The sequence below is a fragment of the Pleurodeles waltl genome, chromosome 3_1, assembly GCF_031143425.1.
Source record: "Pleurodeles waltl isolate 20211129_DDA chromosome 3_1, aPleWal1.hap1.20221129, whole genome shotgun sequence".
NCBI lineage: Eukaryota > Metazoa > Chordata > Amphibia > Caudata > Salamandridae > Pleurodeles > Pleurodeles waltl.
This window is the reverse complement of record NC_090440.1, coordinates 698,509,138-698,534,435: the sequence shown is the minus strand read 5'-3', so window position 1 is coordinate 698,534,435 and position 25,298 is coordinate 698,509,138. Positions and strand designations below refer to the sequence as shown.

General features: G+C 44.6%; 1 protein-coding gene across 6 annotated transcripts in view; it reads right to left on the bottom strand.

Moving 5' to 3' along the window:
• The window catches only part of TMEM39B (transmembrane protein 39B), a 480,936-nt gene that overhangs the window by 378,378 nt on the left and 77,260 nt on the right, over positions 1-25,298 (bottom strand). For all 6 annotated transcript variants that reach the window (XM_069223330.1, XM_069223325.1, XM_069223329.1 and 3 more), the window contains 2 exons: positions 22,998-23,081; positions 22,139-22,293 (listed from right to left, as the gene is read on the bottom strand). In XM_069223330.1, coding sequence (XP_069079431.1) covers positions 22,139-22,293; positions 22,998-23,081 — 239 coding nt within the window. The remainder of the gene's footprint in view (positions 1-22,138; positions 22,294-22,997; positions 23,082-25,298) is intronic.

Sequence of the window (25,298 nt, the reverse complement as noted above, 5' to 3'; positions counted from 1 at the left end):
CCACCTTCTTTCTCTCTTTGTATGGGAGAGGAGATTCGGCCCTGGCATGATCAGATGCCCACTTGCACGCAGAATGGATGAAGAGGGCACGCGACTCAGGCTCCTGACAGCTAGGAGCCTATGGACAGTTGTCAGTCTCCAAAGGGTATTGCCAAGAAGAACATGCAGATTAAGGCTTTTCTCCACCCAATCACAGGAGGTAAATGTGACCATGTGTGCCAAAGTGAACATGGAGAATGCAGGCTCTTGAAGCCCGTCGGAAAGTGTCTAAACCGGGTGGCATAAAAGTTTAAAAAAAAAAAATAATTACAAAAAAAAAACAAAAAAAAACACAATAGAACATGGACTGTGTCCATGTGCACAGTCAACTAGGGGTGGAGTCGCACTGAATCCTGGGACTCGAAAACTTTTCTTCAAAGTAAAACTATCAAATGTGCAAGCCCACGCGAGGTAGCAGGTGTATGCAGAGCATCTTTATCTACAACAACCCAACACACCAAACAATTATTTGTTTCCCCATTGTGCTCAAGGAACTGTTTCTACAGCCTATATTTGAAGCAGAATCTTCAGCTCCATGTAAAGATGGTCCAATAGCCTTTTTAGTGCTGGTTTCAGTAACAGAGCATTGAAACATAACACATTACCATTTAGCCCCAATGTGTCTTTGGTTATGCTGCGCTATTTTTTTTTAGATGATCTGCAATACTTCAACATACTCCCCAGTGGAATGGCTTGAAAAAGAACAAGTTTCATCCAGTTTCAAAAATGTTTTCAGCCACATTTACAGTTTAAGTACTGGGTGAATGAGGGCTGAATCAGATGTACCTCAAGCATTTCAGTCACTTCCACTTCACTTCCAGAGACACGAAAGATACTGGAACTTATTGTAGGAAGCTGGCCTGGTGGGTACCTATGGTACTTACACCTTATACCAGGTCCAGGTATCCCCTCTTAGTGAAGTGTAGGCAGTGTCTAGAAGCCAGACTCCCTAGAGCAGCTGTGGATGGGCAGCCAAGGCTCATCTAGGAGACATGCAATGCTCATGCACTACCACTATAGTCACACAGCACTTACACGCAAGAAAGAAAACACTCAGTTGTACAGAAATAAAGGTACTTTTGGAACAAATCACCACAAAATACTAGACGGGTAACCCACCATTAAGAGGTAAGCAATACTCTAAATATATACACTAGTTCTCAGAAACAGGCATAGAAAAGGTTAGAAAACAGTGCAAATAGTAATAAATCAATAGTGACCCTAGGGGGGAGCACAAACTATATACTAAAAAAAAAAAGGAATGCAAATAAGGTACCCCCAGCTAGGTAAGTAAAATGTGTAGAGGGAAGCTGGGAGTACTAGAAAACCACAGAGGTAACAGTGCTCCACAGCGATTAGGAATGCAGGAGTAAAACACTGGATTTTCCCTAAACCACCCAAAAGGAGGAGAAGAAGAAGACGACGACACCCAGACAAGACTGCAACCAAACCAGTGGTGACTTCCTGAAGAAAGAAGACCTGTGGACAAAGGGGACCAAGTCCAAGAGTCACAGTGGAGTCCAGGAGGAGCAGGAGCTACTACTCACCCAGCTATGGATGCAGGAATTGGTTAATGATGATGAAGAACAGGTCAGCATTGCAGTCCTGGAGCCAGAGAAGATTTCCTGATGGATGCAGATGAAGTCACACGCTGGAAGGAAGATTGGAGATGGGTGTTGGTACAGGAATTCCACCAACAAGCCTTGGCAAAGGCAAACTCGCGGTTAGAGGAAAAGAGATGCTGCCAGAGACCAGCAAGGCCCAGGAGGGCAACCCAGGAGGGGGAGTCACAGGGGACCCTCAGTATCGCAGAGAGTCCACTGGAGCAGAGGCAGCACCCACAGGAGTCCCACAGGACGGGGATACAGGAGTCGCAGAAGGCCCCATGCAGCACTAGAAATGAAAATGTCACTTACCCAGTGTACATCTGTTCGTGGCATCAGTCGCAGTAGATTCGCATGTTCTGCAATAGCTCGCCATCTGGTGTTGGGCCGGAGTGTTACAAGTTGTTTTTCTTCGAAGAAGTCTTTCGAGTCACGGGACCGAGTGACTCCTCCTTTTGTCTCCATTGCGCATGGGCGTCGACTCCATCTTCGATTGTTTTTCCCCGCAGAGGGTGAGGTAGGAGTTGAATTGTAGTAATAGTGCCCATGCAATGGAGTGACTAAGTATGCACCTATTTAAGGTTGAGATGATACATATATAAATAATTGAAGGTAACTTCCAAACTGCTACAGGCTCCCGGGGAGGCGGGTGGGCACATGCGAATCTACTGCGACTGATGCCACGAACAGATGTACACTGGGTAAGTGACATTTTCAGTTCGATGGCATCTGTCGCTGTAGATACGCATGTTCTGCATAGACTAGTAAGCAGTTATTTCCCCAAAAGCGGTGGATCAGCCTGTAGGAGTGGAAGTAGTTTGAAATAATGTCCTTAATACGGCTTGACCTACTGTGGCTTGTTGTGCGGATAACACGTCTACACAGTAGTGCTTGGTGAATGTGTGAGGCGTAGACCATGTGGCTGCCTTACATATTTCTTGCATTGGGATGTTTCCTAGAAAGGCCATGGTAGCACCTTTCTTTCTGGTTGAGTGTGCCCTTGGTGTAATGGGCAGCTGTCGTTTAGCTTTAAGGTAGCAGATTTGGAATCATTTAACTATCCATCTGGCTATACCTTGTTTTGAAATTGGGTTTCCTGCATGAGGTTTTTGAAATGCAATAAAGAGTTGTTTAGTCTTTCTGATGTTCTTTGTTCTGTCAATGTAATACATCAATGCTCTTTTGACATCTAATGTATGTAGTGCCCTTTCAGCTACGGTATCTGGCTGTGGAAAGAACACTGGAAGTTCCACTGTTTGATTTAGATGGAACGGTGAAATAACCTTTGGCAAAAATTTAGGATTGGTCCTTAGGACGACTTTATTTTTGTGTAGTTGTATAAAAGGTTCCTGTATAGTAAACGCCTGAATCTCGCTTACTCTTCTCAGGGAAGTAATGGCGATGAGAAATGCCACCTTCCAGGTTAGGAACTGTATGTCGCAGGAGTGCATGGGTTCAAAAGGTGGACCCATAAGTCTAGTTAGGACAACATTTAGGTTCCATGAAGGAACAGGTAGTGTTCTTGGTGGTATAATTCTCCTAAGGCCCTCCATGAATGCTTTAATGACTGGTATTCTATATAGGGAAGTTGAATAGGTAGTCTGCAGGTATGCAGATATTGCTGCAAGGTGAATCTTAATGGAAGAGAAAGCTAGGTTAGATTTTTGTAAGTGAAGCAAGTAACCCACTACATGTTCTGGAGTTGTGTGTAATGGTTGTATTTGATTAATATGGCAGTAGCAAACAAACCTCTTCCATTTACTTGCATAGCAGTGCCTGGTGGATGGCCTTCTTGCTTGTTTTATGACTTCCATACATTCTTGGGTAAGTTGTAAGTGCCCGAATTCTAGGATTTCAGGAGCCAGATTGCTAGATTCAGCGATGCTGGATCTGGGTGTCTGATCTTTTGGTTGTGCTGTGTCAACAGATGTGGCCTGTTGGGCAATTTGATGCCGGGTACCACTGATAGGTCTAGCAGCGTTGTGTACCAGGGTTGCCTTGCCCAAGTTGGTGCTATCAATATGAGTTTGAGTTTGCTTTGACTGAGTTTGTTTACCAGGTAAGGAAGGAGAGGGAGAGGAGGAAAAGCGTAAGCAAATATCCCTGACCAGTTCATCCATAGGGCATTGCCTTGGGATTGTTTGTGTGGGTACCTGGATGCGAAGTTTTGGCATTTTGCGTTCTCCCTTGTCGCAAACAAGTCTATCTGAGGTGTTCCCCAGAGTTTGAAATAAGTGTTCAGAATTTGGGGGTGAATTTCCCATTCGTGGACCTGTTGGTGATCTCGAGAGAGATTGTCTGCGAGTTGATTTTGTATCCCTGGTATAAACTGTGCAATTAGGCGAATTTGGTTGTGAATTGCCCAATACCAAATTTTTTGTGCTAGCAGGCTTAACTGCGTGGAGTGCGTCCCTCCCTGCTTGTTTAGATAATACATTGTTGTCATGTTGTCTGTTTTGATGAGAATGTATTTGTGAACTATTATTGGTTGGAAAGCTTTTAGTGCTTGAAAAACTGCTAGAAGTTCTAGGTGATTGATATGCAGTTTTGTTTGATGTACGTTCCATTGTCCTTGTATGCTGTGTTGATCGAGGTGTGCTCCCCACCCTGTCATGGAAGCATCTGTTGTTATTACGTATTGTGGCACTGGGTCTTGGAAAGGCCGCCCCTTGTTTAAATTTATGTTGTTCCACCACAGAAGCGAGAGGTAAGTTTGGCGGTCTATTAACACCAGATCTAGAAGGTGACCCTGTGCTTGAGACCACTGTGATGCTAGGCATTGTTGTAAGGGCCTCATGTGCAGTCTTGCGTTTGGGACAATGGCTATGCATGATGACATCATGCCTAGGAGTTGTAATACCATCTTTGCCTGTATCTTTTGTGTTGGATACATGCGTTGTATGATGGTGTTGAAATTTTGAATTCTTTGTGGACTTGGAGTGGCTACTCCCTTTGATGTGTCTATTATGGCTCCCAGGTATTGTTGTACCTTGCGTGGCAGAATTTTGGATTTTGTGAAATTGACGGTGAACCCGAGTTTGAAGAGGGTTTGTATGATCTGATTTGTGTGATTTGAGCACTGTATGAACGAATGGGCCTTGATTAGCCAGTCGTCCAAATATGGGAACACATGTATTTGCTGCCTTCTTATGTGTGCAGCGACTACCGCTAGACATTTGGTAAAGACTCTTGGTGCGGTTGTTAATCCGAAAGGCAGTACCTTGAATTGGTAATGTATTCCTTTGAATACAAACCTTAGGTATTTCCTGTGCGATGGGTGTATTGGTATATGGAAATAAGCATCCTTGAGGTCTAAAGTTGCCATGTAGTCGTGTAGTTTTAGCAATGGCAATACTTCTTGTAGTGTGACCATGTGGAAGTGGTCTGATTTGATGAAAGTGTTCACTACTCTGAGGTCTAGGATTGGTCTCAGCGTTTTGTCCTTCTTTGGTATCAGAAAGTACAGTGAGTAAACTCCTGTGTTTATTTGTGTGTTTGGCACTAATTCGATTGCATTCTTTTGCAATAGTGCCTGCACTTCTATCTCCAGGAGATTGGAATGGTGTGTTGTTAAATTTTGTGCTTTTGGTGGTATGTTTGGAGGGAATTGTAGAAATTCTATGCAATAACCATGTTGGATAATTGCTAGAACCCAAGTGTCTGTAGTGATTTCCTCCCATGCTTTGTAATAATGACCTATTCTTCCCCCCACTGGTGTTGTGTGGAGGGGGTGAGTGACATGTGAGTCATTGTTTAGTAGTAGGGGTTTTGGGGCTTTGAAATCTCCCTCTATTTCTAGGGAATTGCCCTCCTCTATATTGTCCCCGAAAACCTCCTCTATACTGTCCCTGGTAAGTGGACGGTGTTGCTTGTGAGGTGCTGGCTTGTGTGCTTTGACCCCGAAACCCCCCTCGAAAGGGCGTTTTACGGAATGTGCTGTAATTCCCTCTGCTCTGCGGGGAGTAGAGTGCGCCCATGGCTTTGGCAGTGTCCGTATCTTTTTTGAGTTTCTCAATCGCTGTGTCCACTTCTGGACCGAACAGTTCTTTTTCATTAAAAGGCATATTGAGAACTGCTTGTTGAATCTCTGGTTTAAATCCAGACGTTCGGAGCCATGCATGCCTTCTGATAGTTACAGATGTATTAATTGTCCGTGCAGCTGTATCTGCAGCGTCCATGGAGGAACGTATCTGGTTGTTGGAGATGGTCTGTCCCTCCTCAACCACTTGTTTTGCCCTATTTTGGAAGTCCTTGGGCAGATGTTCAATGAGATGTTGCATCTCGTCCCAGTGGGCTCTGTCATAGCGCGCAAGTAGTGCCTGGGAGTTCGCGATGCGCCACTGGTTTGCAGCTTGTGCTGCGACTCTCTTACCAGCTGCATCGAACTTGCGGCTTTCTTTATCTGGGGGTGGTGCATCTCCAGATGTGTGAGAGTTGGCCCTTTTCCTAGCTGCTCCTACAACAACAGAGTCTGGTGGCAGCTGTGTAGTGATGAAAACCGGGTCCGTAGGAGGCGGCTTATACTTTTTTTCCACCCTTGGTGTGATTGCCCTACTTTTGACCGGCTCCTTAAATATGTCTTTTGCGTGCCGGAGCATACCAGGGAGCATAGGCAGGCTTTGGTAGGAGCTGTGGGTGGAGGAGAGTGTGTTGAACAAGAAATCATCCTCGACCTGTTCTGAGTGGAGGCTTACGTTATGAAATTGTGCTGCTCTAGCCACCACCTGAGAGTACGCGGTGCTGTCTTCTGGTGGAGATGGCTTTGTAGGGTATGCCTCCGGGCTGTTATCTGACACTGGGGCGTCGTATAGGTCCCATGCGTCCTGATCTTGGTCACCCTGGCTCATGGTGGTGTGAGCTGGGGAGTGTGATGGAGTTTGTGCTGGTGAAACGTTAATCACGGGCGGAGGAGAGGGTGGTGGTGTAACTCTTTTCACCACTTTTGGTTGTGGTGCTTGTTCCGTCTGGAACTCCAACCTTCTCTTTCTCCTAATGGGGGGAAGGGTGCTTATTTTTCCTGTCCCCTGCTGAATGAAGATACGCTTTTGCGTATGGTCCACATCAGTTGCTTGTAGCTCTTCCTCAAACCTATGCTTTTGCATTTGGGAGGTTAGCGAGTGCTCTTCTGTATAAGAGCCTGAAGCTGGGTCGCTTGCAGTTTGTTTCGGCGTCGAAACTTTGTCTGCGTGTTTTTTCGGCTCCGAGGTGACTTTTTTCCTTTTCGGGGCCGAAACCTCTCGGCGTCGATCTGTTTCGGTGCTGCTGTCTCGGCGTCGAGCCGTGTCCACACCGGCATCTCGGTGTCGAGGCTTGTCTCCAGCACTTTCTCGGTCCCGAGAAGGCTGCGTGCCGGTGTCTCGACCGGAGTCGGACGATCTCGGCACTGTTTGGGCCTTTTTCGGTGCCGACGGTCGGTCACCGAATTTATGGGTCGAGCCATGGCCTGGTGGCAGTGGCGTCCCCTGGGCCTTGTAAATGTTTCTTTGTGTGGTTTTCGACGTCTTACTCACGGTTTGTGTATCGTCGAATCCTTCGGAGTCTGAGTCTTGGATCGAGAAGGTACCTTCTTCTTCCTGTTCCTCGAACTCCCGTTGGGCTGTCGGTGCGGACGCCATTTGAAGTCTTCTGGCTCGACGGTCTCGGAGTGTTTTTCGGGACCGGAACGCACGACAGGCCTCGCAGGTGTCTTCGCTGTGCTCAGGTGACAGGCACAGGTTGCAGACCAAGTGTTGGTCTGTGTAGGGGTATTTATTGTGGCATTTGGGGCAGAAACGGAACGGGGTCCGTTCCATCGGCGTTCTTCAGCACGCGGTCGGGCCGACCAGGCCCCGACGGAGGATCGAAAAACTACCCCGAAGGGCACCGGAGCTCTTCGATCTTCGATGCGGTGTGGAATCTAAGTACGCCGATCCCGAACGCAACAATACCGACGAAAATCTTCCGAAATTAGCTAATTTTCCGTTCCGAAACTCGGAGCGACAGGAACACGTCCGAACCCGATGGCGGAAAAAAAACAATCGAAGATGGAGTCGACGCCCATGCGCAATGGAGACAAAAGGAGGAGTCACTCGGTCCCGTGACTCGAAAGACTTCTTCGAAGAAAAACAACTTGTAACACTCCGGCCCAACACCAGATGGCGAGCTATTGCAGAACATGCGTATCTACAGCGACAGATGCCATCGAACCTAGTATTCCACGCCGCAGGAGAACCACGCAGGAGGCTGTGCTTTGCAGGATGAAGTGCTGGAGCTACACGTTGCCTGAAGGTCCCTTGGAGGAGATGCAAACAAGCCTTGGCAGCTGCAAGAGACACGGTGCACGAGGGTACTGTCCTTTGTGGGAAGGCAAAGGCTTAACTCAACCAAAGTTGGACAGCTGGCAGAGAGGACTGAGAGGACTACTACGGACCACCACCCATGATGCAGGATCCATGCAGCTCAAGAGGAGAGGAGATCCATGCAGCCGGTCATCGCTTGCTGTAGGTGCCTGCGGTTGCAGGTGAGTGACTCCTTCACTCCAAGGGAAATTCCTCCTTCTTCTGCAGGCCGAAGAGTTGCAGTCTTCTGAGGATGCATGGGCAGGGAAATGTTGCAAAGCTGGCAGGAGACGTGGAAACAAAATTGCAGAAGAGTCTTCTTTGTGGTAGCAGCTTTTGTCGGTTCCTGAAGGGTCCAGTCGCTGTTCCAGTGGCCAGAAATCTAAGCAGAGGTTGCTGAGGAGTCCTGCTGGAATCTTGCAAGCCGAATTGGAGACCCAACCAAGAGAGAGAGAGAGCCTAAATAGTCCGGAAAGGGGGATTGGTCATCTAACCAGGTAAGCACCTATCAGGAGGGGGCTCGGACGTCACCCACCTGGGTTGGCCACTCATATGCTCCCAGAGTTATCTGCCAATCTTGGAAACAAGACAGCAGAATCCAGAGACCCTCGGGAGGAGCTCTGGGCACCACCCCTGGGGTGGTGATGGAAGGGGGAGTGGCCACTTCCCTTTCCATTGTCCAGTTTTGCACCAGAGCAGGGACTGGGGGTCCCTGAACCGGTGTGGACTGGTTTATGCATGGAGGGCACCAAATGTGCCCTTCAAAGCAAACCGATGGCTTAGGGGGCTATGCCTCCCATGCAAGTCACACCTATTGCCAAAGGGATAGGTCTCACTTTCCCAAAGGAAATTCTTTGTTCTGCCTTCCTGGGCTTGATCAAATCAAGCAGTAACCTGTCTGAGGGGTGGCAGCAGTTGGGCTGCCTGGAAAACCCTGTAAGACTGGTGGTAGCAATGCTGGGGGTCCTTTGAGGAGCCCCCAAAGTACATGGAATCATACTTCCAATACTTGCAATAGTAGTGGGGTATGATTCCGACATGTTTGATACCAAACATGCCCAGGTTCGGAGTTACCATTGTGTAGCTGGACAGAGGTAGTGACCTATGTCCAGTTAAACCGTAAAATGGCATCCCCTCACTCACATAGTCCAGGAAAATGGATCTGGAGTTTGTGGGGGCACCTCTGCTCGTGCAGGGGCGCACAAACACACACACACACACACACACACAGAGATACCTGCAACATATAGTGACCTGGTGTGGTGACCTGTGGTGACCTGTAGTGACCTGTAGTGAAAACCAGTGCATGCACCCGTTTCAAGCAGGCTGCAATGGCAGGCCTACAGAACCCCTTGCACGGGCTCCCTATGGGCGGCAGAATAACTGCTGCAGCCCATAGGATCCCCTGGAATCCCAATGTCCTAGGTACCTAGGTACCATATACTAGGGACTTACACTTGGGAACCAGTATGCCAATTGTGGGGATAAAAATTTACCAGCAACCAAATTTAGAGGAGAGAGCATAATCACTGGGGGCCTGGTTAGCAGATCCCAGTGAATACAGTCAAACACACTGAAACAGATCAAAAGTCAGGGTAACCAAGTTAGAAAGAGGCTACTTTCCTACACTTAAACAAGGGTGGTTCCTTGCAGCAGAGATTATAACAGACCCTTGCTGAAGATCTCCCTGGAGTAATTCTGGGACATGTTTTGTACTGCTATATTTTCTGAGAAGGGTGGGAACTGCTGGCTTTGTTGTTGCGGGAGTTAAGGAGTTTCAACTGCCAATTACTGAAAACACTGAGCCAAAAGGTAACAGCCTTACTTAAACCTAAGCTGTAATATCGCCACAAAAAACAAATGCCTGACACAATCAGATGTGTCTGATGGAAGGACCAGCAGCTTCCAGTGATGACTTCCAAATATAATCTGGCTCTTATGTGGGTAAGGGCATACAAAGAAGCCCGAGCTGCCCCTGCAGTTGTTGTAGGTACAGCATTTGAATTGGAAGTATAAGCTGATATCATACCACTCAAGATTGTTATCACAGAAACCAGCGTCAGAAGTGACATAACTGAAATGGTAACTTACCTGTAAGAGTAGTTTTGCAACTTGCAGAACTTTTCCGAAGACACTTGCTGCACATCATTCTGCCGTTTAGTGGTTGGGCCAGAACTGTGTTTGTAATCATTTCTATAGCTCACTCTCTTTTCATTTCAACTTGGGCAGGGTCGATCAATTGGTGAGCTGCCATCTCCCAGTGATGTGAGACGCCCAACCTGAGCTTAACAGGATAAAATACAGTCCGCTCCACAACAGTTACTTCTTCAATCTGCAATTCAGCAATGAAGTGATAGCATTTTGGGGAAAATTCACATTCATTGTGATGAGAAAAGAGGTGCTATCAGAAAACATCGATTTACTAGCATAGCCTAATTCTCCAACAATGGCAGCCACATGACAATTTTCTCATTACAAAACTTACACTAATAGATTGGTATTACAATGTACAACATTAAAAATGAAACTACTGTCAACTGCAGAAATTACATAATTCCAGCAAACTGGTAAAGTCAAATGGCAAAAAGTAGAACCTGCACTTCCTGCGAGTCCCAAAGGTATGTGCTGGTCCTGCTTCAATTTTCAGAAGTGCAATAATCCCAGTCATGTTTGCTGCTCTCAATACATTCTACAGCAGACACACAAAATGAGCAGGACAAATAGCACACAAAAGAAAACGTTTGTTGCAAATTCTGAATACTGTCTGCTGCAAAACCCAGAAGATGTTAGTATTCCATGTTCTCTTGAGAGAAGACTCAGTCATCTTCCCATTTTGTCGAGCTGCAAAACCTCAAGTTTAAATTCTGGCTGCCACATTTATGTAACTATATTCAACTGTGGTTGAAATATTAATATTCTGCAACAATGATGATGTACTGGCAGTGGTTCAATAAGAAGTGTCATTTTCCAAGATACACAAAAAGGAAATAATGCCATTATGAGTACCTTCCTTTAAAACAGACTGGGCCCCTAAATTCTCAAAATGGAATTCAGCGCAAACTTTAATTTAAAATGTGACCCATTGAAACGCCACAGTCCGTAGCAGTAATTAAAAAGGATGTGACATCCTACAAACAAAGTCTATACGGTACGAACTACTCATAATGCACAAAGACGGCATTACATTTCAGGAACCAACCAGCAGAATGGACTTTCAAAAAAAGATGTATGCAAGTAACATACTGCAAATCACACAATACCTCATCTGACAAGGAAGACATACAACTCAAGAAGCTTTTTGCCAAGAGCATCCAAAAAAAGACATAAGGCCCCCCCACCCACCATCAACAAAGCCATACCATACCCAGAAACCCTCAGGACAAAACAGTAAGGAATATCCCAGAAGAGTTATGTCAATTTATGACGCATCCAAATCAGAAAGCCGGCTCACCAGAGCAATCGAATGATCCCTGGAAACCCAACATTTCAAAGAAATGTATTCCGCAAACCAAACTCCAAGGGGAAGGTCAGGGGGGTAGCATGGGCAGGGTGAGGAGGGAGGGTAGATAATTATTTCAGAAAGATAAAAAGAAACTACAAGCCAACATTAAAAAAAAAGTCTAGAAATGTCCCTATATCTAACGGTTTCTGATACCAGCAACTTGGTATAAGAAGTATTTGAAATTATTGCAGATGTTCAATTAATCTAAAAAAAAAAAAAAAAAAACATTCAAAAAAAATCAGCACTACATCAAAGAACACCTGGCAAAAAATGCAAACATCTGGTGACTTAATTCCTAACAAAGGAAGTCAATAACCACAACGCTCAATCAGGCTAAATTATTACCATGTTAAGACACATAAAACTATAGTACTTTAATCTACTATCCATCAAAAAATCGAATTAATTAGTCATTGCTATCAACATTGCTGAACCGACTTCACAGCAACCTGCAACTGCAGACCACCAAAGTCTACTTAATGAGGATACTAGAATACTGCTACAAACTGGATCCAGTCCTAACTCCCAAATCAAACAAAAATAGTGTCATTGCCTCATTTCCTATCTGTACCATTTTCATATTAAGGCAGTTCTTCCCCCTAAGGCAACTGCCTACTTTCTCTTCAAGGTATACTAAGTCTCCCCTCTTTGAACTCACAGGTTCTTTAAACAGATCCCCCAAAAATGTGTGATTTGTAAAAATGCTGTGAAATTGTAACTTTTGTACATATTCTAGGATTTCATTTATTCATTTTACAAAAGTCTTCGCAAAAATAACAATCATTAAAAAATAATAATACCTGGTTTGACCCTCTTTTTATTGATCCGGCGCGGTCGCTGGGTCAACGGGAGTCTGTTTAATTGTACCTGCAGCAACTTAGAAGACGACGCCCTTGTTATTTTTTAACTAAAAATCAAGAAAACCTTGGGACATCTGGACTTACCAGTGCCTTAAGGCAGTAAAAAAGGTAGGGTTGTTAAAAAATGATCTACAAAAATCTCTCAAAATGGAGATCTTAGCTTGTGGGGCATAGAAACCCTATGCTCCAACTGCAGATGGCTATCAACACCCTTTCAATTGTACACCCCTAGGCACCCAGGAACCCAAAGAAAACAAGTTCACTCCATGACATTGTAAGGGTTAGAAAGTAATGCATAAATTATAGGGAACAGCTATTTAGCCAAAAATCTAAATGTAAAGGTAATGGAACAACATATATAAATCCTCGTATCTAAACAGGGTCCCTGAGCTAGATACAGAGAGTAACACACAGGGAAGCAATACTATGAGTATAACGTAGTTTACTCTCCATTAACATAGCAAACATAGGAATGGAAATCTTAAATTCAAATATACAACATACAATATATTTCAATTTAGATATTTATTATAGCTAATTAAACATTCAGTTTGCACATAATATAATCAACATAGAATCAACCAAAAAAATGATAATACAACCCCCTACCCTAAATGAAACATACATATATGAAAACATAAATAACATACCAGTAAATACGCAAAAATAAACAAATAACACAGAACCAACAAAATCACAAAATAATATACATACAAATTTACAACTGCCTAATACATGAGAGGATATTTAAACCGCACAATAAAGTTACTGCTTTGATGCTACAATTATGCGTTGTAGTTTGGATTGTATAAATTTCAACATACTAACAGCCAATTCTAGGTTATAATTTCCTGATTCAAATTCTCGTGTTACAGGCCTGATGGTAGCCAATCCTGGTCAGGGCTTCAAATTTGCCAATTTCGAACACTTCATGCCAATGTTCAAGACATGCCAATTTATAAGCCGACGCGCGTTTCGTTGAGTGAAGAAAAGAAAATTAGTTACTTACCTGTAACTGCAGTTCTCCAGTATTGGTATCTTTCATAGATTCACATGCTTGAATCATCCCCGTCGTCGAGGTGGGAGCCTCACGGTAAATTTAAATATATAAAAAGCAGTAAGTCAGTAAAAATAAAACCAGTAGGCCCAAGTAGGCCTCATAAGGTATTTTACAGTCTATCCACTTTGTTTTGTGAAAAGACCCAAACTTGAGTATCAACCAATCAGGATTCAGCCCCTCCCAAACACTCCCAACAGAGGCTGAATTCCCTCAGATTTTCTATTAGGAGTGTGAAGTTTAATATCTGTATAATAGGAGAGCCTCTGAGGGGAGGAGGGTGGGTCGCATGTGAATCTATGAAAGATACCAATACTGGAGAACTGCAGTTACAGGTAAGTAACTAATTTTCTTCTCCAGCATTGGATCTTTCATAGATTCACATGCTTGAATCCGAGTAACGAGCAGTAATGTTTTCTTACTTACTGAATTACATTGACTGTAATGCCATCGTAATTCTATACGTGATGTGATTCACATTAGTTCAGTTTTAAATATGCACTTACATATAATTATATTTATATTCACAAACATACGAATATAAAAGCAAGAAAATGTGTGTGGCAAGAAATCCTGACACAGTCTATGCTATTATTATGGAGAATACGACACGTTAAACAGTAGAAGAAAATGAACCATTAATGACCATACCTCGAGTGTGGTGGTGGGATGTGTAAGAGGCTCACCTTAACGAAATAGATGCCTCAGCACTGCTTGTCCCACTGCTGTATCGACCTGGTTTGTCTCCTCTAAACAGTAATGTCTTGTAAATGTGTGTTGGCTGGACCATGTTGCTGCTCTACAGATGCTATGTAGTGGTACACCTGCAAAGAGTGCCGCTGAAGTGGCCACCGATCTTGTAGAGTGGGCTCTCACCTTGGTGTGGAGCGGCTTTCCTGCTTTTGAATGGCAGAATTGAATCGCCAGGCCAATCCATCTTGCTAAAGTTTGTTTGGACACCTCGTGTCCCTTCTTTGTTCCGCCGAACGCTACAAATAATTGATCCGACTGGCGGATGGCGTGAGTTTTCTGTAGATAAAACTTTAAACATCTTTTAATATCGAGAGAATGTAATGTTCTTTCCGCCACTGTTTGCGGATTTGGAAAAAAGGTTTTTAAGATGACTGGTTCATTTAAATGAAATGTTGAGGGAACTTTCGGAATGAATTTAGGATTTGTCCGCAGGATGACACCTGAGTTTGTAAACTGGAGGAACGGCTGTTTGATGGTGAAAGCCTGAATGTCACTGACTCTCTTTGCCGAAGTAAGAGCTAACAGTAACGCTGTTTTCCATGCCAGGAATTTTAGGTCAGCCTTGTGGATCGGCTCAAAAGGAGCTTTCATGAGTTGCATCAACACAACATTCAATGACCATAGAGGCGGGGGTTTCCTAATTGGCGGGAAGACCCGAAAAAGGCCCTTCATAAATTGTTTGACAATTCTTGTGGAACACAAAGAGAGTCTATCTGGTGATCTGCGGTATCTGGAGATTGCTGCCAGATGTACCCGTATGGAAGAATATGCAAGTCCTGATTTTGCCAGGAGCAGGAGATATGGAAGTATCTGTTCCGGAGTAGAAGATAAAGGATGTATATTTTCCGCTGCACACCAAACACAAAACCGTTTCCATTTAAGTCTATAGGTTTTGTTGGTAGTGTCAGCTCTAGCTTTTGCTAAGATGTCTCTACACTCTGGGGAGATTTTGAGATTTAAGTATTCATTGTGTTCAGGAGCCAAGCCGACAAATGAAGAGACGACGGATGTGGGTGTGTGACTTGTCCCTGGTGCATCGTTAAAAGAGTCGGACTCTGTCTGAGTGGTAGATGTGGTCGTTCGGAGAGCATGAGGAGCTCCGTATACCATATTTGTCTGGGCCATCTGGGAGCTATGAGTAGAAGTCGACACCCCTCCGTCTTCATTTTTCTGATGACTCTCGGAATGAGCGGGATCGGAGGAAAAGCGTAGGCATAAACTCCTGACCATCTCATCGAAAACGCATTCCCCCACGAATCTTTTTGGGGAAGCCAACTTGCGTAGAACTGGCATTTCTTGTTCTCGAGAGTGGCAAATAGGTCTAAGTTTGGTTTGCCCCATAATAGAAACAGGCCATTGAGAGTTTTCTGGTCTAGCTCCCACTCGTGATAAGGAATTACTGTCCTGCTCAAGGTGTCTGCTAGAACATTGATCTGTCCTGGCACATGCTCCGCTTTTAGTGAAATATTGTGTTTGATGGCCCATGTCCAAATTTGTTGGGCTAGCTGCGAGAGTTGTAGGGACCTTGTGCCTCCTTGCTTGTTTATATAAAACATGCTGGTCATGTTGTCCGTCCGGATTAAGACGCTTGAACATTGTATCTTTGGCAAGAAAGCTTTTAGAGCTAAGTGTATTGCTTTGAGTTCTAGATAATTGATGTGGAGCTGGCTCTCTTGCTGATTCCAGATTCCGCTGATTTGCAGGTCCTGGCAATGTGCACCCCATCCTTCGAGAGAGGCATCCGTTGTTACTATGTAACTTGGTGTTTGAAGAAGAAAAGACAGCCCTTTTGAGAAATTGGTTGGAGTCGCCCACCACCTCATAGTGTTCTTCATTAGAGGCGTTATGCGAATCTTGTCTTCGAAGGAGCCGAGGACCTGTGTCCATTGTATGTCCAATTGCTCTTGCAGGGGTCGCATATGGAGCCTGCAATCTGGGACTAGCGGAATGCACGATGATATCATTCCGAGCAATGATTTGTAGATGCGGACTGAAACGAACTTTTTTCTGGATAGGTTGTTTGCCAACGAGGTTAACTTTTGTTTCCTCTCGTGTGATGGGTACGCTTTGCTGCGTACTGTGTCCAAAATTGCTCCCAAGAAACTCAATTCTTGTTTGGGGTATATCTGAGATTTCTGGTAGTTGACTACAAACCCCAGGCTGTGTAACAAATGAAGGCAATAGGAAATATGATTTGTTACTTGTAATTTTGAGGGTGCCTTTATAAGCCAGTCGTCCAGGTAAGGGAAGACCTGGATACCTGCCTGGCGAAGATGTGCTGCTACTGGAGCTAGCATTTTTGTGAAGATTCTGGGGGCTGATTTGAGACCGAATGGTAGAACCCGGAATTGGAGGTGCATACTTCCTACCCTGAACCTTAAAAATTTGCGATGGTTGCGATATATGGGGATATGAAAATAAGCATCCTGGAGGTCTAGGGATGCCATCCAATCGCCCGTGTTTAGGAGACGCAGGACATCCTGCAACGTTACCATCCTGAACGATTGTTTCTTTAGAAACTTGTTTAGTGCTCTCAAGTCCAGGATGGGGCGCCAGTCTCCTGAGGGTTTCTTGAGAAGGAAAAACCGGGAATAGAATCCCTTGTTCCTTTGAGATAAAAGGGACTGGTTCTATTGCTCCTTTTGTTAGCATTATCCTTACTTCCCTGAGAAGTTGGCTCAACCTCAGAGGCGGTGTACCCGATGGAGGGACACTCGGTGGTGTTTGGATGAATTCCAGAGTATGACCTCTGGTCACCACATCTAGTACCCATCTGTCCGATGTTATAGCCTTCCACTTGGGGAAATAAGAATTGATGCGACCTCCGACCTTCAATATTGATTGGGGAGGTGTTGAGATTATCCGCTGGTCATTGCTTTCTGCCTGTATCTCTTGCTCGGGCAGCTCCTCTTCCTCTAGCCGGATGTTTGTAAGCTGCGGCTGGTGGTAATCGATAATGCTGCTGTTGTTGATGGTGCTGATGTCCTGGTCCTGTGGAGGAAGATGTATATTGTGACCTGTATTGTTGGTATCCACCTCGAAAGGAGTAATTACCTCTACCCCTTGCTCCACGAAAAAGTAGTTTTTTATATTGCAGGGTACCTAGGGATTTTGCCGTATCGGTATCCGTCTTGATAGCCTGCAGCATATCATCGACATGTTTGCCAAACAAACTCTCTCCATCGAAGGGCATGTCGAGAACACGAGTCTGGACTTCTGGTCTGAATGAAGTAGCTTTAAGCCACCCTTGTCTGCGCAGGACTGCTGCTCCAGCTAATTGTCGAAAGCCAGTGAGGGAAATATCTATTGCACTGTCTATTATCTCTGCGGAAACCCTTTCTCCCTCCTGCAAGACCTTTTTAGCTTCCACCTTGATATCTTCTGGCAGTGAATCTACAAAAACGGACATGTCTGCCCACATCTGCCGATCGTACCTTCCCAGGATGGCGAGGGAATTTGCCGCCTTGACCGTTACTGCAGCAACCGAGGAGAATTTCTTACCGATATTGTCTAGTCTCCTTCCCTCTTTGTCTGGGGGAGACGCAATAGGTGTAGAGGGGTTTTTGGATCGTCGTTGAGCCGCCTGTGATATAACCGAGTCAGGTTTCGGTTGTGAGACTAAACAGGCCGGAGAATCATCTGGGGCCTTGTATTTTTTCTCTAGCCTTGGCATTTGTGAAGGCACTGTTGCCGGGTTTTTCATTGCCTTCAAACCCTCCTGCCACAAGAAATCCACAATAGGTATGGCTCTTACAGATCTCTTTGATGGCTCTTTAAAGTCATACAAAAAACACTCAGTTTCATGGGAAACAATTTCCAGACCAAAACGTTTCGCCGCTCTCTCTATGATATTATGGAAACCTCCTATGTCTTCTGGAGGAGAATCCACTGGAGCTGCTGGAGGTGGAGATGGTGTGGGAACGAGATAGTCGTCCCATTCACTAGCCGCTGAATCTGCTAGCTCGCCCTCTTCCCTTTCGTCGTCCGACGAGAGGTAAGCTTCCGGAGCTTGGCTATTTACAGGTCTACTAGCCTGTGGCGTTTCGGAAACATTAGTAGTTTGAGCTTGCTGGTAACTCTGAGGTCTAGGTGGCGTGGACTGAGTTGACGGTGGGAACCTTTTATAGTAGTCCTTCAACATATGTTGTAAATCTGTCACTAATGTGCTAGGCATAGCTAGAGGCGATGGTTGGTTTGCCTGTGGATAAGATGTTGAAGCATAACTATGCTGGTAATGTTGATCCTCTTCTTCATCAAACTCTTGACATTTGACATTTAGTTGGGACGGGCTACTAGCTGCCCCAAACATGCCTTGAACATCATCATCCTCATCGTCTAAAAGATGTTGCGGTGGGTATGGCAGCACCTTACTTGGTGATGTATGCATCGGCAAAATGTCAGATGGCTTGTCCCCTATATTAATAAGGGAAAGGGGTAAGAATCTGGTGGAGTCCTCATGATGGTATGAGGAATGAGCTGGTGAAATGTCCAAAGGTTTGTAAACTGTTAATGCTGTGGTGATCGTAGGATCCATCGTCGACGGTTCCCTCGTCGACGGTTCCCTCGTCGACGGTACTGTCGTCAACTGTACTGTCGTCGACGGGTCTCTCGTCGACGGGTCTCTCGTCTACGCTTCCGTCCATGACTGCGTCTTTTCCTTAGTCGACGGTCCCTTCGTCGACGGGTATTTTAGCGACGACGGTCGCTTCGCCGACGTAGTTTGCGTAGATGGGAGTGCCCTGGATGATTTGTGAACCCAGGAGGCCTCCGCTGTCGACGATGTGGTTGCCGACGAAGCTCTTTTGAAGATTTTTGCAGTAATAATCGTCGTCGATGACAAAGGCGACGACGTCATAATCATCGGTGAGGATGGTGTTGTGAACGTCGACGATACCGTGGTCGCTGTTACCGTCGACACGGTCGTCGACGGTTGTTTTTTCACCAAAAATAGTTTTTCTGACTCTTTTTGTGGTGACAGAGACAGGGATGGTTTCTTTGAGGTGCTTTTCCGGTGTAACGGCGTAGTAGGTTCTGAATGAACCTTTTTTGGTCCATGTTTAACTGCCTCTTCAGTTAAGACTTGTTTAGTCTTTTTGTGCATTTTTCTTGGTGGTTCATCCGCACCTCTATCTCTCTCACCTGTTCTTTTCTGAGGGCGAGAAGTTTGTGGTGACTCTTCGCTGTCTGATGAAGGATGCTCTAAGGCTTTCTGTTTTTGCAGCCATAAGAGAAGTCTACCCTCTCGGTCTTTGAGGGTTTTTTGACTAAAGGTGCGACAGATTTTGCAGTCTCTCACCTTATGGTCTGGATGAAGGCAGTAAATACACTTCTTATGGGGGTCATCAATATGTAGTCTCTTCTTCCCACAGTTGTCACAGTCTCTGAACAGACCCTTCTTTGCCTTTTCAGATATAGTAAAGTTGTAACTAGTTTCCTGAGAGAAAAAACAATCTTCAGTCAGAAAATAGGAAAAAAACTGAGCAGAGCTCAGGGAGACTCCCTTCACACGACGTGCGGTAGAAAATCTGAGGGAATTCAGCCTCTGTTGGGAGTGTTTGGGAGGGGCTGAATCCTGATTGGTTGATACTCAAGTTTGGGTCTTTTCACAAAACAAAGTGGATAGACTGTAAAATACCTTATGAGGCCTACTTGGGCCTACTGGTTTTATTTTTACTGACTTACTGCTTTTTATATATTTAAATTTACCGTGAGGCTCCCACCTCGACGACGGGGATGATTCAAGCATGTGAATCTATGAAAGATCCAATGCTGGAGAAATATAAATACACCTTCATCAGGACTTTATGATTCAGTATAATTGGCATACGTACATCTTGTAATCTGCCTATCAAAGAAACATCAAAATTATTCATTACAATTCTTTGCATAGGGGGAAGGCTCGAATCATGTCAGATTTGCAACCAGATCAACTCAAGTGACTTATGTCTATGTGAAAATGGTAAATGGCAAAGCGGCCAATTTTCTGATGTCAACTGGTGAGAAAAATGCCTTAATGCCTGATGAACGCTCCAACCTCACAGAACGATGCTTTTTTTCTAAGACTTCATAGAAGTCTTCAAAGCTACACCAGTCTTTGAGGGTAAACAAGTATTGCTCTTTACCAACATACATACATGTTACAGTGATGTGACTGACAGGAGCAATGATTCACCCTATATCTCAGTCTGGAGAGTCCCTTTCCAAAGATGCCTACCTGAAACACATTTTTGCTTGTGGGCAGAGGTCACAGAGCAAACCACAAGCAGGAAACCCACTAAAACACCAGGAATTCATTTGCAGGGGGTCGCCTGTCCTGGTACATGAGCTGATCCCCTTGGGGGGGAGGGGGGGGAGCTTTTAAAATATAAAGGTTTTTTTTCCACTGGGGGCAAGATCGATCCTGTTAGTACCATTGCATGTATTATATTATTAATTGTAAGATCTTTTAATGGCTCATACAATAAACTACTCACCGTATGGCCTAAAAAATATATAGATTTTTTAAATGCATGTTTTGCCCTCGGAGGGGTGATTGCGCCCCCAAGGGAACACGCACATTTAAAAAAAAAAAAAAAAAAAGTATGGGGATCGGCCCCTTCCTTTGCAAATGGATATTTACCTATTGGATGTGCTAATGGAGAATATCTATTATCTATTGCCTGAGAAAAGGTTTTGGGCTTGTCTGACTCAGTTTTCTTTCTTTTTTGTTGTTGTCTCCACTACTGCTCTTTTCTGTGTGGTCCAGCAAACACAAGCGGCATGAATGGGGGTCAGTTCAGCCTTAACTATAGCTTTAGCACCATCTAAATCCTTGGAACAACGCCCTGCACCAGAAAGAGCCAAACAAACGTAGCTCAGATATAACACTGCTCATTCAAGATGGTACCAGCTGATCTTCAAGGTTGCAACAGCGAGTCAGGGCCAGTTCTGGAGCAGTCGATGATAAGGGGTGCGACTGGGGCCCAAGACAAGATCACTGAGGGTGCTTTACAGGGAAATCTATAAAGAAGGGACAGCACCAAAGCTCTTGCTGGGGAACGCAGATACAGGAAGATGCCTGTGTCCTCTGCCCCAGTGTGACTCACTGTGAGGTACTGTGAATGACAGCAGGCCGGGTATTACACCGAGGATGTACTTTGAGCTGATGTGAGACATGTTCCATCTTTTTTTTTTCTTCTTTTTACTGTTGTCTTGGTGAGTGATGCGCAGTTGAGATTTGTAGCATAATGCCCCCCCCTCTCCATTTCCACTATCTTGCAGCTCACATCTGGTTAATTTTCCAGGCAGTAAACCTGCCTCTTGCCAGTGATTTCACATCCTGCATCTTCACAGTCACATGAACAGATAAATACCAAACCATTCTCTTATGTCCATTACCCTGGCTCCCATCTCTCGTTACCCTTTTCTCCCCCAGATGCTGTCATCATGTATGATATAAAAATGACCAATGAGGAAATTGCTCCCATGTCAGTTATGGACGCCCTAAACCCGTTCTTTCGGCTTTCCTCACTAAATGTAATCTATGTAGAACACACACATGCCCGTTCGTGTTCTCATGATATATCACTCTAATTCCCCTGTACCATCCATGTGTATTCATCATGCTGATCCACCCTTACTCATCTCTCTTAATTGCTAGTTATGGCATGGGTGTGATATAAATATATTCTTTAAATCTTTTTAGAAATCCACAAAAATAATGCTAGAGATCGAGGGGTGGCGCCCTAGCATGTGTCACTTCACTAAGACTAAACGATTTGTAAATATTACTTTTACCATTAAAAAATGCAAATTTTGTGCAGCAGAGGTTCAATTTCAGACACCATTTCACTCATGCAATAATTTGTAGCACTTGAAAAGCCTGAGGAAACACCATTAACAATACCTTCTCTTTCCAACAGTATGGCAAAGACTTTCCTCTCCCACAGGAGAAGTTTAAAGACCACCATCAACTCCCACCAAAGGTTGCCAACCCTTTGCCTGCAATCCCATTCTCTGGTACTCACGGGTAACAAAGGAACAGGAGGTTCACAAAGGAATACGTCCTGAAGAGGTGAATGACAGAGCGGCACAGGCTCCAGCCTGTTCCAGTGAGGATGGCAAACCGGGTTACTACCAGGAACACAGAGTGCGGCAATGAAAGTTTACCACTCTGGGATGCCTACAGAAAGAGAAAAGAACAGCAAGGGGTCATCAGTGGGAGACAACAGGCAGGTGACTGGAGGGCATACATTTTAGATAAATTAGGCAAGAGTCAAGGAGGAACAGATGAGAGGCAGGTAAATGGGCAAAAAGTTTAGGGAATTGGGCAACCAGAAAAAGTCTGAAGGAGCAGCCAAGGATGGCAGGAACACCCAGAGGAAAGAGGTGGCAAAGGAAAAGAAAAGATGTGGTACCAAGAAAATAATCAAAGGCGGGTAAAAACTTTGAAGACAGTAGTATTTATTACCTCATCAATACAGAACTGCTTCTGCATACATACATACAGGCTTTGAGGCCCCAAGAGATTAGCAACTGTCAAAACCCTTCTGCAATGAATCATCACTCCTAGAACTCTGTGCCCAGTCTTGCAGGGATGTTGTCACTGTTGCAAAAGCTGCTACATACAGCAGCAAATTAATACCTTAAAATAAACGCTAATCGAGACATTACATTTCCTTTAGGGAAATCCTCCACAGACCCCTTTTACACCCAACATCCCATTGGGAAAGACTTAAAAGCTTGTATCCTAAACATCTCTTTCCAGAACGGTCATCGCATGAGGTGAAAGCATCTAACTTGCACCCAGAGTACACACAAGCCTTAACTTAGATATTATGTCCTATCAAGTTGTTAGGCCTCACACCTGGCCACCTTGGATTTTACCTCTTTTACTATCGCCCCGATCAGTCTCCGAGCAAGGACAATGGTGGTCAAAGTCAGGACATTGAAGTCAATCAGATGAAAGTTCTGAAAAAGAAAGCAAGGTCAATACACAACATTGTGGGAGTCCACAGAGGTCCTTTGGAGCAGCAAGGAAAAGGCTAAGAGAGGAGAAAAGGGCAGGCGGCTGAGCGATAGGAAGAGCTTTGCAGAAGATAAAGAGAAGGGAGAGAGGAACCCTAGTGTGCATAGATCTAATATGGTTTATGGATTGTGCAGGAAGATGGAAGGGTATTTGTGAGGAGTAAGAGAGAGTTGTGAAGGAGTAAATGCAGCCTGTGGGGGAGAAGGGAGCGGGGCACTGTGGGAGTGGGAGATCACTGAGGAGGAGAATATGTGGTAAATCAAGGGGTAGGACAGTGAGAGAAGTTGAAGAGAGGAGACTTGTGAGGGAAAAAGTATGGGTGAAGGTGAAAGACCAGTAAGCAAAGCGAAAGAGTGATACTACAGAGAGAAGCGAAATAATTAAACCTTTGAGAAAGGAAGGAGTTATGAGTGAAGAATGAAGATAGAGGAAGACATGCAGAATACACATACATCTTTGCGTGAGCCTGGGAAAAAAATAACTTTTATATCTGTCTGTAAAAACAATATGGAACTGCAGGGGGCTGAAACCAAGGGTGGGTAACATCAGCCATAGGAGAGATGAATCGTGAAATGTGGACCTGCTTCTGGAATGAAGAGAAGTTTATACAGTGAATTGGAAAAGGGGGACGACCAGAAAGGGAAGAATCAATTACATACGAAGAAGAGTGAGAAAGAATGACTGCAGGAGAGTACAACTCTCTTCAGTGACCAGGCACTTCATTTCACAGCCTAGAAGATTACCTAGTCTTCTCTGGGACAAAAAATGATTGACTACCAGGTGCCTCTAGAGTCCAGTCAGAGCCTAAGCCTCGATAAGGTGCTCAGTATCTGCCAATCGCTTTTAAGTTTCTAGGTTAAAAGGGGATAAGAGGTCTAGTTTATTTCTTACAGATGTATTTTAAACATGCTAAGTTAGTCATTTGCGGCAATAGCAAGGTTTGGAACAGAAGTTTTCTTTGGTGGGATCACTTACTTTGAAAGGACAAACTACTTAAGAGGAGTTAGGCCTCGTGTGGAACATGTTAGCATCACCATTCTTAGCTGAACGGCATCCGATTCAAGTTCGCACATTCTGCGACACCACCTGAAGCTAGACCCTGCTGGAACGGGCAACTATGGCCATGTGTCCAATGGCTGGATAAGATTGGTTGGCCAGTATATGCCATTGTTTTCCTGGACTGGCAAGGGCAGCTGAGGTTATTCCACATGCTACTGGCTGTACTGCTTGTAAAAAAGAAGAGTTACATTTAAAAATAAAGAAAGAGAGAGAAAGAGAAAAGAAAAAGGGGAAGAAAGAAAGAAAAAGAAAGAGGGGAAGAGAAAAGAAAGAGACAGAAAGGGAAAGACAAAGAGGGAGAGAAAGGTAAAGAAAAACAGAGAGGCAAAGGGAATGCGAGAGAGCGGTTGTTCTCCTCAAGAAAACCAAAAAGTCACTTGAATTCACTGATGGAACGCAACCACGAATCAAAGTGCTTAACACAGAGACAATGTACCATATCCCCATCATCCACTAGTGAATGCAGACTCCGTCAACAACCAAGATTGGGGGAGTCTGGGGGTTCACGAATGTCTTTGCAGTGTAGCTCGGCAGAGAATTTAATCACTGGAAATTCTTGCCAAGGACAAGTTTGGAGAGGTGGCACCCCAACTTCGTTCCCCATTTTATACGGCTCTTATATGGACGGTTGGGACCTTCATTGGTAGTTCTCAGCTTGATTATCATCAATGAGATCTTCAGCTATGGATCAAGGGATCAGCCAATGGAGCTCCAAGGAAGGTCACACGTGACTCCTGCTGGCACACAGCATAAGCTAACTCAGCCATCTGGACAGCTGGGAGGTATCTTAAGGCTTTTTCTTAGAAATCACGAAGCTACAATTTCAATAACTGTTCTGCTTCATTTGCTCTGCCAGTTATTTAATCACTTAAGTCTTATGCAAAGCTTGACGTTTGTTTAGGAAGAAATCATTGCTACCATGTTCCTTTTTAGGCAAAAGCATATTTGCTGCAGGAATGTATAACCCAAAGGTTTATCAGTGATTCTATTTAGCAGAGCTGGTGAAGTGAGACAAACTAAACTAGTAGTGAAAGAAGAACTTTTGTAGAAGAGCACAAGTCTTATGATACTTTCATAATGTTGTCTAATATCATATTCCC